This window comes from Mobula birostris, chromosome 24, assembly GCF_030028105.1.
Source record: "Mobula birostris isolate sMobBir1 chromosome 24, sMobBir1.hap1, whole genome shotgun sequence".
NCBI classification, from domain to species: domain Eukaryota; kingdom Metazoa; phylum Chordata; class Chondrichthyes; order Myliobatiformes; family Myliobatidae; genus Mobula; species Mobula birostris.
Genome location: NC_092393.1, coordinates 58,258,317 through 58,271,355, shown reverse-complemented (window position 1 = coordinate 58,271,355; position 13,039 = coordinate 58,258,317). Strand labels below are relative to the sequence as shown.

At 42.0% G+C, this 13,039-nt stretch overlaps 1 protein-coding gene across 6 annotated transcripts in view; it reads right to left on the bottom strand.

The window, feature by feature from the left end:
• The window catches only part of cep112 (centrosomal protein 112), a 546,977-nt gene that overhangs the window by 250,195 nt on the left and 283,743 nt on the right, over positions 1-13,039 (bottom strand). For all 6 annotated transcript variants that reach the window (XM_072242065.1, XM_072242069.1, XM_072242070.1 and 3 more), the window contains one exon: positions 955-1,090. In XM_072242065.1, coding sequence (XP_072098166.1) covers positions 955-1,090 — 136 coding nt within the window. The remainder of the gene's footprint in view (positions 1-954; positions 1,091-13,039) is intronic.

The window sequence follows — 13,039 nt, the reverse complement described above, 5'->3', positions numbered from 1 at the left end:
ATCAATTCATCAATGATGCTATCAAAACTGTGGTTACAGCAACATCATCTTCTTCTTAGGGAGATACAAAGCTGAAAATAACTAACTCCTGGATTTGTGAGTTCTCAGGTGACTAATGAGATTAATGTAGGAAAAGCGGACACTTTCACAGATGGGGCAGATAGTGGTTGCTGGGGCAGGCAGATGAGTAGTTTGTAAGGTGCTTCCACCACTTACATTGTGCCTACGTGTGCAGGGCCTCAAGGGTCTAAATATCCACTTTCAGATTCAGATTCATTTAATTATTTATCACATGTACTTCGAAACACGCAGTGAAATATATTCTTTGCATTAACAAACAACACAACCTAAGGATGTGGTGGGGGCAGCTTGCAAGTATCGCCGCACACTCTGGCGGCATCATAGCATGCCCAAATTGCTCAGCATGTTAACACAGAACTCAACAAACAACAAAAAAACAACAGCAAACAAGCCCCAAAGTAGTGGGATATTTTGTTGTTAACCAGGGTAGCATCTGCTAGAGAATAAAATCTGCTGATTCAGCACCTCCGAAGTCCCAAAGGTGCCAGATTATCAGAGTCTGAATTCCTTACAAATCAACATCTGATCAAGCTCCTCTGCACCCCTTGTAGGCACATCAACCATAATTCCAAAAGATGGTTACTTAAACAGAAGTAAAAATTCATTTATCAAAGATGATTATCTCGAGGTTCTTGAATTTCTGTGTATTATCTACTGTATCTCCAAAGGCCAATAGGTTTGCCACCCCTCTGTGTGAAAATATCATGATGTATCTACTTACTGAACTCCCGGTAATAATTTGAAACAACTAGTATTTAATATGCATTTCTGTCTCAATTGAATTTTAAAAAATGATGGTTAATGGAGCAGACTCACAGAAGTTGGAAATAGGCCGGCACAGAAGCTCAACTATAACCATGGAAGAAACCTCACCTGCAGTTTCATCTCAGAGTAGACCTTCTCAGAATTTAGCTCGACTTGTCTTTTGAATTCCTCTACAGCTGCATCTGCCTTCTGTGCTTGGAACTTCTGCAAATCGGTCACCCGTGCGAGTTGATCTTCTTTTTCACTACAACAGTACAAATGTTTTAATATACCACTCAAAGGAACCTTTAGTTTAACAAGATAAGACCACCATTAAATCTATTCAAATGCCTTGTGTCATGCTGGATTCACACTGCACATGGAACATCTTTAGAATCCTTCCCTTTAGACTAGCAATGAACCCAAGTTCCATTATCGTTTATGATGGTTGTTGATGATCCCATAGCTTTATTTGAACAAGAGCTGGATGGTTTTCTAGGTTTGTTAGCCAACAAATCCTTTAATCAATGACCAAAACATCCAACTAGCTATTTACCTTATTGCTTTTGGCATCATGTGTACAGGTTGGGTGCAGTGTTTCTTTAATAATAATATTGAAAATGAAAATGTTGGAAATGTTCAGCAGGTCAAGCAGCATCCATGGAAAGAGACAGAGTTAAAGTTTCAGACCTTAAATCTTCTGGGGCAGGTGTGACCCGTAGAAAAAGGCCAGGTTGCACTTAAATCTGAGGGGGACCAATATGCTGGCAGGAAGGTTTGCTGATGCTACTGGGGAGGATTTAAAGTAGATTTGCAGAGGGCTGGGAACCAAACTGAAAAGGCAGAGGATGGGCGATTGGCGCACAAGTAGAGACAGCTTGTAGGGAGTTTGTGAAGAAGGATAGGCAGATGATAGAGCAAAGATGTACTCAGCCTGATGGTTTGAGATGTGTCTATTTTAATGTAAAGAGTATCATAAACAAGGCAGATGAACTTAGAGCGTGGGATCAATACATAGAACTAGCACGTTGTGGCCATTTCAGAGGCTTGGATATCTAAGGGCAGGAATGGCTGCTGAGTGTACCAGGCTTTAGATGTTTCAAAAAGGAAAGGGAGGGAGGCAAAAGAGGTGGGAGCATGGCATTGCTAATCAGGGATAATGTTCAGGCTGCAGAAAAGGAGGAAGTCATGGAGGGATAATCTACTGAGTCAGTGTGGGTGGAAGTCAGAAACAGGAAGGGGGCAATAACCCAACTGGGTGTTTTTTATAGGCCCCCCCCGATAGTAACAGGGACATTGCGGAGCAGATAGAGAGGCAGATTCTGGAATGATGCAATAATAATAGGGTTGCTGTGATGGGAGATTTTAACTTTCCTAATATTGGTTGGCATCTCCTGAGTGCAAGGGGTTTAGATGGGGTGGAGTTTGTTAGGTGTGTTCAGGAAGGTTTCCTGATGCAATATGTAGATAAGCCAACTAGACGAGAGCTGTACTTGATCTGCTATTGGGAAATGAACCTGGTCAGGTGTCAGATCTCTCGGTGGGAGAGCATTTTGGAGGTAGTGTTCCAACTCTATCTCCTTTACCATAGTGTTGGAGAGGGATAGGAGCAGACAATTTGCGAAAACATTCAATTAGAGTAGGGAGAAATATGATGCTATTATATTAGGCAGGAACTTGAGAGCAGATGTTCTCAGGGAAATGGATGGCAGAAATGTGGCAAATGTTTAGGGAATATTTGAATGGCATTCTGCATAAGTATGTTCAATTGAGGCAGGGAAAGGATGGTAGGGCAAAAGAGCCATGGTGTAGAAAGGAAGTAGAAAATCTAATTCAGAAGAAACAAAAAGTTTACAAAGCGTTCAAGAAACTAGGTACTGATAGAGTTCGAGAAAATTATAAGGTTGCTAGGAAGGAACTTAAGAATGAAATTAGGAGAACAAGAGGGGCCATGAGAAGGCCTTGGTGAGCAGAATTAAGGAAACCCCCAAGACATTCTATAGGTATGTGAAGAGCAAGAGAATGAGCCGTGTTAGTATAGGACCAATCAGGTGCAATAGTGGAAACCTGTGCATGGAATTGGAGGAGGAGGAGGCGGAGGTACTTATTGAATACTTTGCTTCAGAATTCACCAGGGAAAAGGATCTTGGCAATTGTGGGGATGACTTACAGCGGACCGAAATGCTTGAGCATATAGGCATTAAGAAAGAGAATGCGCTGGAGCTTTTGAAAAGTTAGATAAGTTGCCGGGTTCAAATGAGATATACCCCAGGCTGCTGTGGGAAGGGAGGGAGGAGATTGCTGAGCCTCTGGCAATGATCTTTAGCAAGCCGTTAGCAAGAAGAGTCATCAGGTATCGGAAAGCCTAAAAGAGCTCGTAATGGTGTTATGCTTAGCCTAAAACTAGACATAATTAAGCGTTTTGATCGTGGTGAACGAAGTAAGGACAAAGTGAGTTTGGCTTGTGGAAGTTGACGAAGATGATGTTGAAGAGGTTTTGGCATCCCATGACCAAGAGCTGATAGATGAAGAGCTGATGCAATTGGAAGAGGAAAGGATAACAATCCAAACCGAATGAGTAATGATAAAGTACGACTTTAATTTTGAAGGGGTATGTTGGTTTAGGGCATATTTGCAAGATGGTTTGAGTCCTTACAAAGAACCGTATGATAGAAAAATGCACGAGTCTCAGCAGTCAAGCATACTGTCATTTTTCAAGACTTCCACATTAGCCACAGCAGACAATGAACCTCGACCTTCGACATCGAGGCAGGCAGACATAGAAGATGACTTGCTTGCCCTGATGGAAACAGACGACACCCCAGTGTCCCACCACCCCAACCCCCTGGCCGCAGACAGGTACTGATTCGCCGAGAGTGCAGCAGTAGCCGGGAGGCACACAGCACATCTTTAAGAAAAAAGCCGAAATAAACAAGGTAATTAATTAGGTGCCCCCCGGCATGTAAATGTCGGCCCAGGTCAGAGACGATTGCTGATTCCATCGCCTCTGATCTGGGCCGACAATTACGTGCTGAGTGGCACCTAATTAATTAGCATGTTTATTTTGGCTTTTTTCTTAAAGATGTGCTGGGTGCATTCCGGCCACCGCTGTACCCCTGCCTGCTTCGTGGATCGGTATCGGGTCGCTACCCGGAGAGTGGGGGCCATTGCACCAGCCCAACCTGTGACGACTCAGCCTAACACCAGTGTGCTTGATGTCTTCCAAATTCCCGTAAGTGATACTACACTGTACATACATTATTTCTACTTTACATAGGTTGTGTATTTTTACATGTTATTTGGTATGATTTGGCAGCTTCATAACTTAAAGGTTACTGGAGAGCGCTTGCGCCGTGTTTTTGCCGACGACGCTTGCGTGAGATTTTCGCTACGGAGAACAGTTCAGGCAATGATTGTGGAAAAGTATTTCTACTTTATATAGGCTGTGTATTTATCATATCATTCCTGCTTTTACTATATGTTACTGTTATTTTAGGTTTTATGTGTTATTTGGCATGATGCTGTAGGTTATTTTTTGGGTCTGCGAACGCTCACAAAATTTCCCCTTATAAATAAATGGTAATTGCTTCTTCGCTTTACGACATTCCGGCTTACAAACCATTTCATAGGAACGCTCTACCTTCAGATGGCGGGGGAAACCTGTATATGGATTTCAGTAAAGTATTTGATAAGGTTCCCCATGCAAAGCTCATTCAGAAAGTAAAGAGGCATGAGATCCAAGGAGACCTTGCTCTGTGGATCCTGAATTGGTTTGCCAACAGAAGGCAAAGGGTGGTTGTAGATGGTTCGTATTCTGCATGGAGGTCAGTGACTAGTACTGTTCCGCATGGATCTGTTCTGGGACCCCTCTGCTTTAAGATTTTTATAAATGACCTGGATGAAGAAGTAGAAGGGTGGGTTAGTAAGTTTGCTGATGACACAAAAGTTGGGGGTGTTGTGGATAATCTGGAGGGTTGTTAGAGATTATAGCGGGACATGGATAGGATGCAGAACCAGGCTGAGAAGTGGCAGATGGAGTTCAACCCAGATAAGTGCGAAGTGGTTCATTTTGGTAGGATAAATTTGAAGACAGAATATAGTATTAATGGTAAGACTCTTGGCAGTGTGGAGGATCAGAGGGATCTTGGGATCTGTATCTATAGGACACTGAAAGATTGCTGCGCAGGTGGACAGTGTTGTTAAGAAAGCGTATGGTGTGTAGGCATTCATCAACCGTGGAATTGAGTGGTAGAGGTGGGTACAATAGGGTCTTTTAAAAGACTCCCAGACAGGTACATGGAGCTTAGAAAATTAGTGTGCTATGCAGTAGGGTAATTCTCGATAGTTGCTTGAGTAGGTTACATGGTCGGTACAATACTGGGGGCCAAAGTGCCAGTAATGTGCTGTAGATTTCTATGCTCTATGATTATGTTCTTTTGGATTCTTTGAGTTTCTTTTTAAATTAAGGTTAAAAGGTTGGCACAACATTGTGAGCCGAAGGGCCTGTGCTGTTGTGTTCTATGTTCCAAATTTGTCAACAAAATATTAGTGACTTGATTCAGTTAGTTTTCTGTTTGTCCATTTTGAATGCCAACCACCAATAAGAAAGCGCCACAAAAGCAGGTAGATTCACCTCAATTCCTTTAAAACTGATTTGATAACTACCTTTTTTTTCTGACCCATCCTATTAGCTCACCAGAAATATGACATTTACAACAGTGACTAGAATACCAAAAAAAACTTACAGAATGCTTTAGCACACTTGGTAATAACTTTCTAATGCAAAATACTCTGCACTATCTGGGGTATGCAATAATAAAATTATTTAACCTCCAACCAACTACAAGATTCTTTGGTGGGAATTAAAACAGATGTAAAGCTAAACTGGGTGCACAGATGCGCTTACTACAGTTTAGAAGAATGGCGGGTGGGGGGAACCTCTTTGAAACCTATTGAATATTGAACGACCCAGACAGAGTGGATGTTGAGAAGATGTTTCTTATAGCGGGAGAGTCTGTGATATTAGAATTGAAGGGCACGTTCCCAGGTTTGCAGCATGTGGCTTTTCAGGGCCAGTCATTTGCGAAACTGGTTGGTGCATTAAGCTGACAGCACAGCAGGGTAGCGGTTAGCACAATGCTTTCCAGTGCCAGTGATCACTGATCAGGGTTCAATTCCCGCTCCTGTCTGTAAGGAGTTTGTATGTTCTTCCTGTGACCACATGGGTTTCCTTTGTACACTCCGGTTTCCTTCAACATTCCAAAGGCGTATGGGTTAAGGTTAGTGAGTTGTGGCTTGCTATGTTGCCGTTGGAAACACGGTAACACTTGTGGGCTGCCCCCAGCACATCCTCGGACTGTGTTGGTCGTTGACACAAATGACGCATTTTTAATGTACGTTTTGATGTACCTGTGATAAGTAAAGCTAATCTTTAAATGATGTGTCGAGGTTAAGGACAAGGAGACCAATCTTGCAATTCTGTCTTTGGCAGCTCCTGGTAGCAATGGGGGCTGATAATTATTGTTTCTTAGCATAGTAAATTTATGAGGAACTGAGTTTCAGTCAGCCTAGATCTCAGCCTGCTTAATGAAAGGACAGTTCAGTCAATATCAGTATCAAAAACACTGCATTCCCATCACCCAACTTTACATATTCCTTGTAATAGAGGATGGGTCAGGACCTTCATGAGATGTAATGGGTTGAATGATATTTTCCCCCAAATGTTACCAAGTAAGAGATCTAGCGGTTCCTTTTGGTCACCAGCTGCCCCTATTTTTCATAAACTGAATAGTCCCCGTGGTGACATCATACAATATGAGAGGCATCGTCCATTGCCACCTATCCCTCTATTAAGAGCAATCAGCTTAATAGTAGGTCAAGATGTCATCCAAGTTCAGCTGAAGCTAGAATGGCCTTGCTGTAATAGTGCCTAATGTGAAGAGCAATTCATAGACGATGAAAAGCAAAGTGTAAACATTGAAACGGGACTCTTCATTCATGACAGCACCTTTGAAGTTGGTTCTTGCTGTCCTTAATAAGAAATTAATCTGCACACTTCCACTTCTCCAGATTCCTTCCTTGCCTGGCTGTCTGATTTCCTTTTGAAATGTCTTTTCTGCAGGGAAAGGCAATGCTGCTTTGATCCATTTTAAATGCAAGTACTGCTGGCTCTTAGAATTCTACTACTGATGTGCCGTGTATTCAAATTCAAATAGTGAGATCAAATACTCAGCAGATCAGTCCTGAAGAATGCATAGCAACTACTTGGGATGGACCAGAGGGTCTCCCCTTGTCCGTACATTCTTGATGATCTTGGGTGTGATCAAGACTGTGCCACTGACCTGTTTTCCTCCACCTGCAAGGTTTTTCCTAGCTTGCACATTTTATATTCTCCAGCATCCAGCGCCTGCATCAAATGGCATTTTATTCAGGACCTGCTGCCAGAACTCCAGTCAACCAGGACATGCAATGTTTGGCTCCTGAATATTTGTGGCACAAACACGAGGAAATCCACAGATGCTGGAATTTCAAGCAACACACATCGAAATTGCTGGTGAACGCAGCAAGCCAGGCAGCATCTCTAGGAGGAGGTACAGTCGATGTTTCGGGCCGAGACCCTTCGTCAGGACTAACTGAAAGAAGAGCTAGTAAGAGATTTGAAAGGGGGGGGGGAGGGAGAGATCCAAAATGATAGGAGAAGACAGGAAGGGGGAGGGATGGAGCCAAGAGCTGGACAGGTGATTGGCAAAAGGGATATGAAAGGATCATGGGATGGGAGGCCTAGGGAGAAAGAAAAGGGGGAGGGGGAAAACCCAGAGGATGGGCAAGGGGTATAGTGAGAGGGACAAAGGGAGAAAAAGAATGTGTGTATATAAATAAATAACGGATGGGGTACGAGGGGGAGGTGGGGCATTAGCGGAAGTTAGAGAAGTCAATGTTCATTCCATTAGGTTGGAGGCTACCCAGACGGAATATAAGGTGTTGTTCCTCTAACCTGAGTGTGGTTTCATCTTTACAGTGGAGGAGGCCGTGGATAGACATGTCAGAATGGGAATGGGATGTGGAATTAAAATGTGTGGCCACTGGGAGATCCTGCTTTCTCTGGTGGACAGAGCGTAGGTGTTCAGCAAAGCGGTCTCCCAGTCTGCGTCGGGTCTCGCCAATATATCGAAGGCCACATCGGGAGCACCGGACGCAGTATATCACCCCAGCCAACTCACAGGTGAATTGTCGCCTCACCTGGAAGGACTGTCTGGGGCCCTGAATGGTGGTAAGGGAGGAAGTGTAAGGGCATGTGTAGCACTTATTCCGCTTACAAGGATAAGTGCCAGGAATGAGATCGGTGGGGAGGGATGGGGGGGATGAATGGACAAGGGAGTCGCATAGGGAGTGATCCCTGTGGAAAGCAGCGAGATGGGGGGGGAAGGAAAGATGTGGCGATACAACACAACTTTTGCACTGGCTATCATTTTGTTAAGATCACAACTAATGTTGGAATGCACTGAAGCCCAGAGTGACAGTCTTGGGCTAAAGCTGTACACTGCGCTCATTCAATGGTAGGAGTTTGCTCATCTGGATTTCTGCTGCACGGTACAATGTGTGACAAAGTTAGTTCCAATTTAATGCAAGTCGTGCACTTGCATTGTGAGAAAGCTGGGATAACTCTCCAACAATTGCCATCTGACCTTGACAAATTTTTCTGAAGAGCAAGATGGAACAGTACAACTGAGTCAATATCCCATACCCTGAAATAATGGTTAGAGACAAAGGGTGAGTCTAGTGTGTCAAGGACTGCAGGTGAATTGTCATCTAGTCCTAGCTAAAGTTACAAATATCCCTTCAGTAAACATAACTCATCCTTGAGCATTATCAGTAACATGGAATAACAGTATAACTAAATGTCAAAGTCAAAGTAAATTTATTATAAATGTCTATGTCACCATACACTGTACTAGCTTGAGTTTCATTTTCTTGCAGGCATTTACAGGGAAATTAAGAAATGCTATAGAATGTATGAAAAGCTATACATTCTAAATTTTCTAAATTGATTTTAAATTGGATGGTATCAGAAAGGACCTGGCAAGTGTGAATTGGGACAGGCTGTTTTCTGGCAAAGGTGTATTTGGTAAGTGGGAGGTGCTCAATAGTGAAATTTTGAGAGTACAAAGCTTGTATGTGCCTGTGAGAATAAAAGGTAAAGATAACAGGTTTAAGGAACTTTGGTTTTCAAGAGATATTGAAGCTATGGTTAAGAAAAAATGGTGCTGCATAGCAGGTAGGTACAAACAAGGTGCTTATGGAATATAAGAAATGCAAGAGAACACTGAAGAAAGAAATCAGGAAGGATAAAAGAAGGCATGAGTTTGCCCAAGCAGACAAGACGAAGGAGAATCCTAAGGGATTCTACAGATATATTAAGAGCAAAAAAATTGCAAGGAACGAAGTTGATCCTCTGGAAGACCAGAATGGTAATCCATGTGTGGGGCCAAAAGAGATGGGGGATATCTTAAGTGAATTTTTTGCATCTACATTTACTCCAGAGACAGACACAGAGTCTATAGAATGACGGAAAGCAGCATTAGCTTCATGGATCCTATACAGATTACAAGGAAGAGGTGTTTGCTGTCTTGCGGCAAATTAGGGTGGATAAATCCCCAGGTCCTGATAAGGTGTTCCCTCGGACTCTGTGGGAGGCAAGTGCAGAAATTGCAAGGGCCCTAGCAGAGATATTTAAATCAACCTTCATGACAGGGGAGGTACCGGAGGATTAGAGAGTACCAGGGTGGATCTTACAAAATGGTAGAGCGTTGAGGAGTGCTGTAGGACAAAGGGATCTGGGAATACAGGCCCAAAGTTCGTTAAAAGTGGTGTCACAGGTAGATAGGGTCATAAAGAAAGCTTTTGCCACATTAGCCTTCATAAATCAAAGTATTGAGTATAGGAGATGGAATGTTATGTTGAGGTTGTATAAGACCTTGGTGAGGCCTAATTTGGAGTATTGTGTCACCTATCTACAGGAAAGAAGTAAATAAGGCTAAAAGAGTGCAGGGAATATTTACAAGGACGTTGCCAGGACTTATAGAGATTGAATAAGATGAGACTTTATTCCTTGGAATATAGAAGACTGAGGGGAGATTTGCTAGAGGCATACAAAATTATGAGGGGTATAGATAGGGTAAATGCAAGCAGGCTTTTTCCACTGAGGTTGTATGGGAGTACAACTAGTGTTCATGGGTTAAGGGTGAAAGGTAAAAAGTTTAAGGGGAACATGGGAGGAAACTTCTTACTCAGAGGGTCATGAGAGTATGGATCCAGCTGCCAGCACAAGTGGTGCATGCCACCTCGATTTCAACACTTAAGCTTGGATAGGTACACGGATGGTAGGGGTATGGAGGGCTATGGTCCGGGTGTAGGTCAATGGGAGTAGGCAGTTTAAATGGTTCAGCATAGACTAGATGGGCTCAAGGGCCTGTTTCTGTGCTGTACTTTTCTATGACTCTATGAGCAAAGACTAACAAACAACCAGTGAGCTAACAGAAGACAAACTGTGCAAACAGAGTAAATAAATAAATAACCCCACAGGTTCTCAAAAGTGTTTGATAGTGTGAAGTCACTGATAAAATACATTAAAAATCCAGCATTGCTATTTATGAAGTAGCACTTATGCATGTCTTTTATGTTATTGAGCGATCATGATCAAAGTTCAAAGTACATTTATTATCAAAGTATATATACTATATATAAGCTTGAGATTTGCCTTCTTGCAGGCAGCCACAAAACAAAGAAATACAATAGAACCCATATAAAAAAAGCTCCACACAAGGACCATCAAAACACCTAATGTGTGAAAAAAAGGACAAACTGCACACACACACACAATAAAAAAGTACACAAATAACATACAGAACATGAACCACAGAGTCTCTGAAACTGAGTCCACAGCCATGCAGCCAGTCCAGCATTGAGGCAAGTGACACCAGTCCAGGAAATTGGATGGTTGCAAGACACAGCCACAGAGCCAGTCCAGTGCTGAGGCGAGTCCCAATGACTGCAGCGTCAGTTCATTGCTGAAGTTAATAAACCTCACAGAGTAGTGAGCTGAACACTGGTTTGTCCTTTGCTCTCCCTGATACCTCAAACCTTTCAATCTGGCTCAGCGCTTAAATCGATCAAACATTAGTTCATTTTTCGCTGTCAGGCCCAGGACCCACCACTTTGATCCAGTCCCAAGACCATTTCAGCAACAGCCATCACAGCCAGACTCGCATCCTTGAAAGTCCAGTCCACCAAATCCCCTAGGACACCACAAAATCGCCAGGTCGTACAGACAGCTCAAGAGCACAGCTCCCAAAGGTAAGCCACAGACTGTGGATTGCAGTGACCATAGTCCAGGAAAAGTGTAATTATTAGAATAGTTAGTAGTTTTCTTTGCTGCCCTCAAAGTGTCACCATGTTTCACCAGTGCCATTTTTAACAGAGATTCTACATTGTAGACATTTTTGTTAAGTTATAATTACAAAGTATCAAAAGAAAGCGTTTTTGACATTTATGCTGAATGGAAAAGTCAATCACTATTGACCCATTTACAAAGTTTCAGCCAATTCCATAAGCAGTGATAGTATTTGTGTAGTCAAATAAACAGCATCAACTGTGCATTACAAATATGAAGTCCTTGATAGCCCCAACTTTTGTTCCTTCTGTACTGAACATACCAGTTAGTTTATGGCTATCTTTATAAGGGTTAAAACAGGAGTAGGTTACTCAGTCCCTTCAGCCTTTTCTGTCATTCAGTAAAATCTTCACAAAACCAACACTGATCTGAAACATCAACTTTGTTTTTTCCTCCAAAGTTGCTTCTTGACCTAGTGGATATTTTCAATATTTTTGGTTTTAATTGTGCTTCCCAGGATCATCAGATGTTTTCACTTCTCATGTCTTTTTTGTTAAATATATCCTTTCATCACCTTGGTTAACAAAAATGTATGAATCTCAAATCTAAAATTAACATTACACCTACCAACAAATACCCTTTGCAAAGACAGTTCCGAGTATCTGGAAAATGTGTGTTGAATGTTTCTGAAGATCACTAATAGAGTGCTTTCCAACGTCATCAATTTCAGATTGAATGAGAAAGATGAGGAGTTCAACAGAGAAACTGATCCTGTCATCCCTTCACTCATCGATCCATGCATCATTTACAACAAATTGGTCATATATGGCTCAATTGGTGGTAATTCTCTCAAAACAGAAAGCTGTGGGTTTGTATCTCATCTCATAACTCTTAATATTTATATAAATTTTTATTTGTGCTACCTGTGCTTTGTGTGCCTTGTGCTGGATATATGGCAGTTGGCACTGTGATTTACACCTTGGCCCCAGAGAAGCACTTTTGTTTGGTTGTATTCATGGGTATTCATGTATGGTTGATTGATAATTAAACTTGAACTTTAATTTATTTGGAGACACAGCATGGAACAGGCTCTTTGAGCCCAATGAGCTGCACCACCCAACAGCCCACCTATTTAACCCTAGCCTAATCACAGGACAATTTACAATGACTAATTACTCTATTAAACATTGGGTCTTTAGACCGTGGGAGGAAACCGAAGCACCTTAGGAAATCCACGTGCTCATGTAAAGAACATACAAGCCTTCTTAGAGGACACCTGAACTGAACTCCAATGTCCAAGCTGTAATAGTGTTGCGTTGACCGCTATGCTGCTATTGTGCCCATATTGTTATAGGTCACACACCACAGAGACTAAGCAAAGGATAGGGACTAAATCTGAGAGTAAAGAAAGGAAAAAATAATTCTCTCATACACAATTTACAAAACTGTTAGGATTTTACTGCTCAGTGGAGCTTAGACTGAAAATTCTCAACTGCCTTTTCTCTTTCTGATGCCATTTGAGGGACAGTACACTGAGTTCAATTTTACATTATTTTGGATGTTCATAGCAGTATGCTTCAAAATGGCTTCAGAACTACTTGACTGAATTAAGCTTCCAATTAACCATTCGCTGCTTATTATTCTACTATGCTCTCATACCCTCCAAGCAATGATACAAATGGCCTCAATCAAACCAATTATAAAAGACCTAAAAGAGCTTGTTATAAAACATTCATGATGTTTTATGATTTTTTAATCAAAGCTGCTGAATATATTACAACAACAAACATTAAATTCTCTCCTTTCAGTGCTAACTCTTATCTG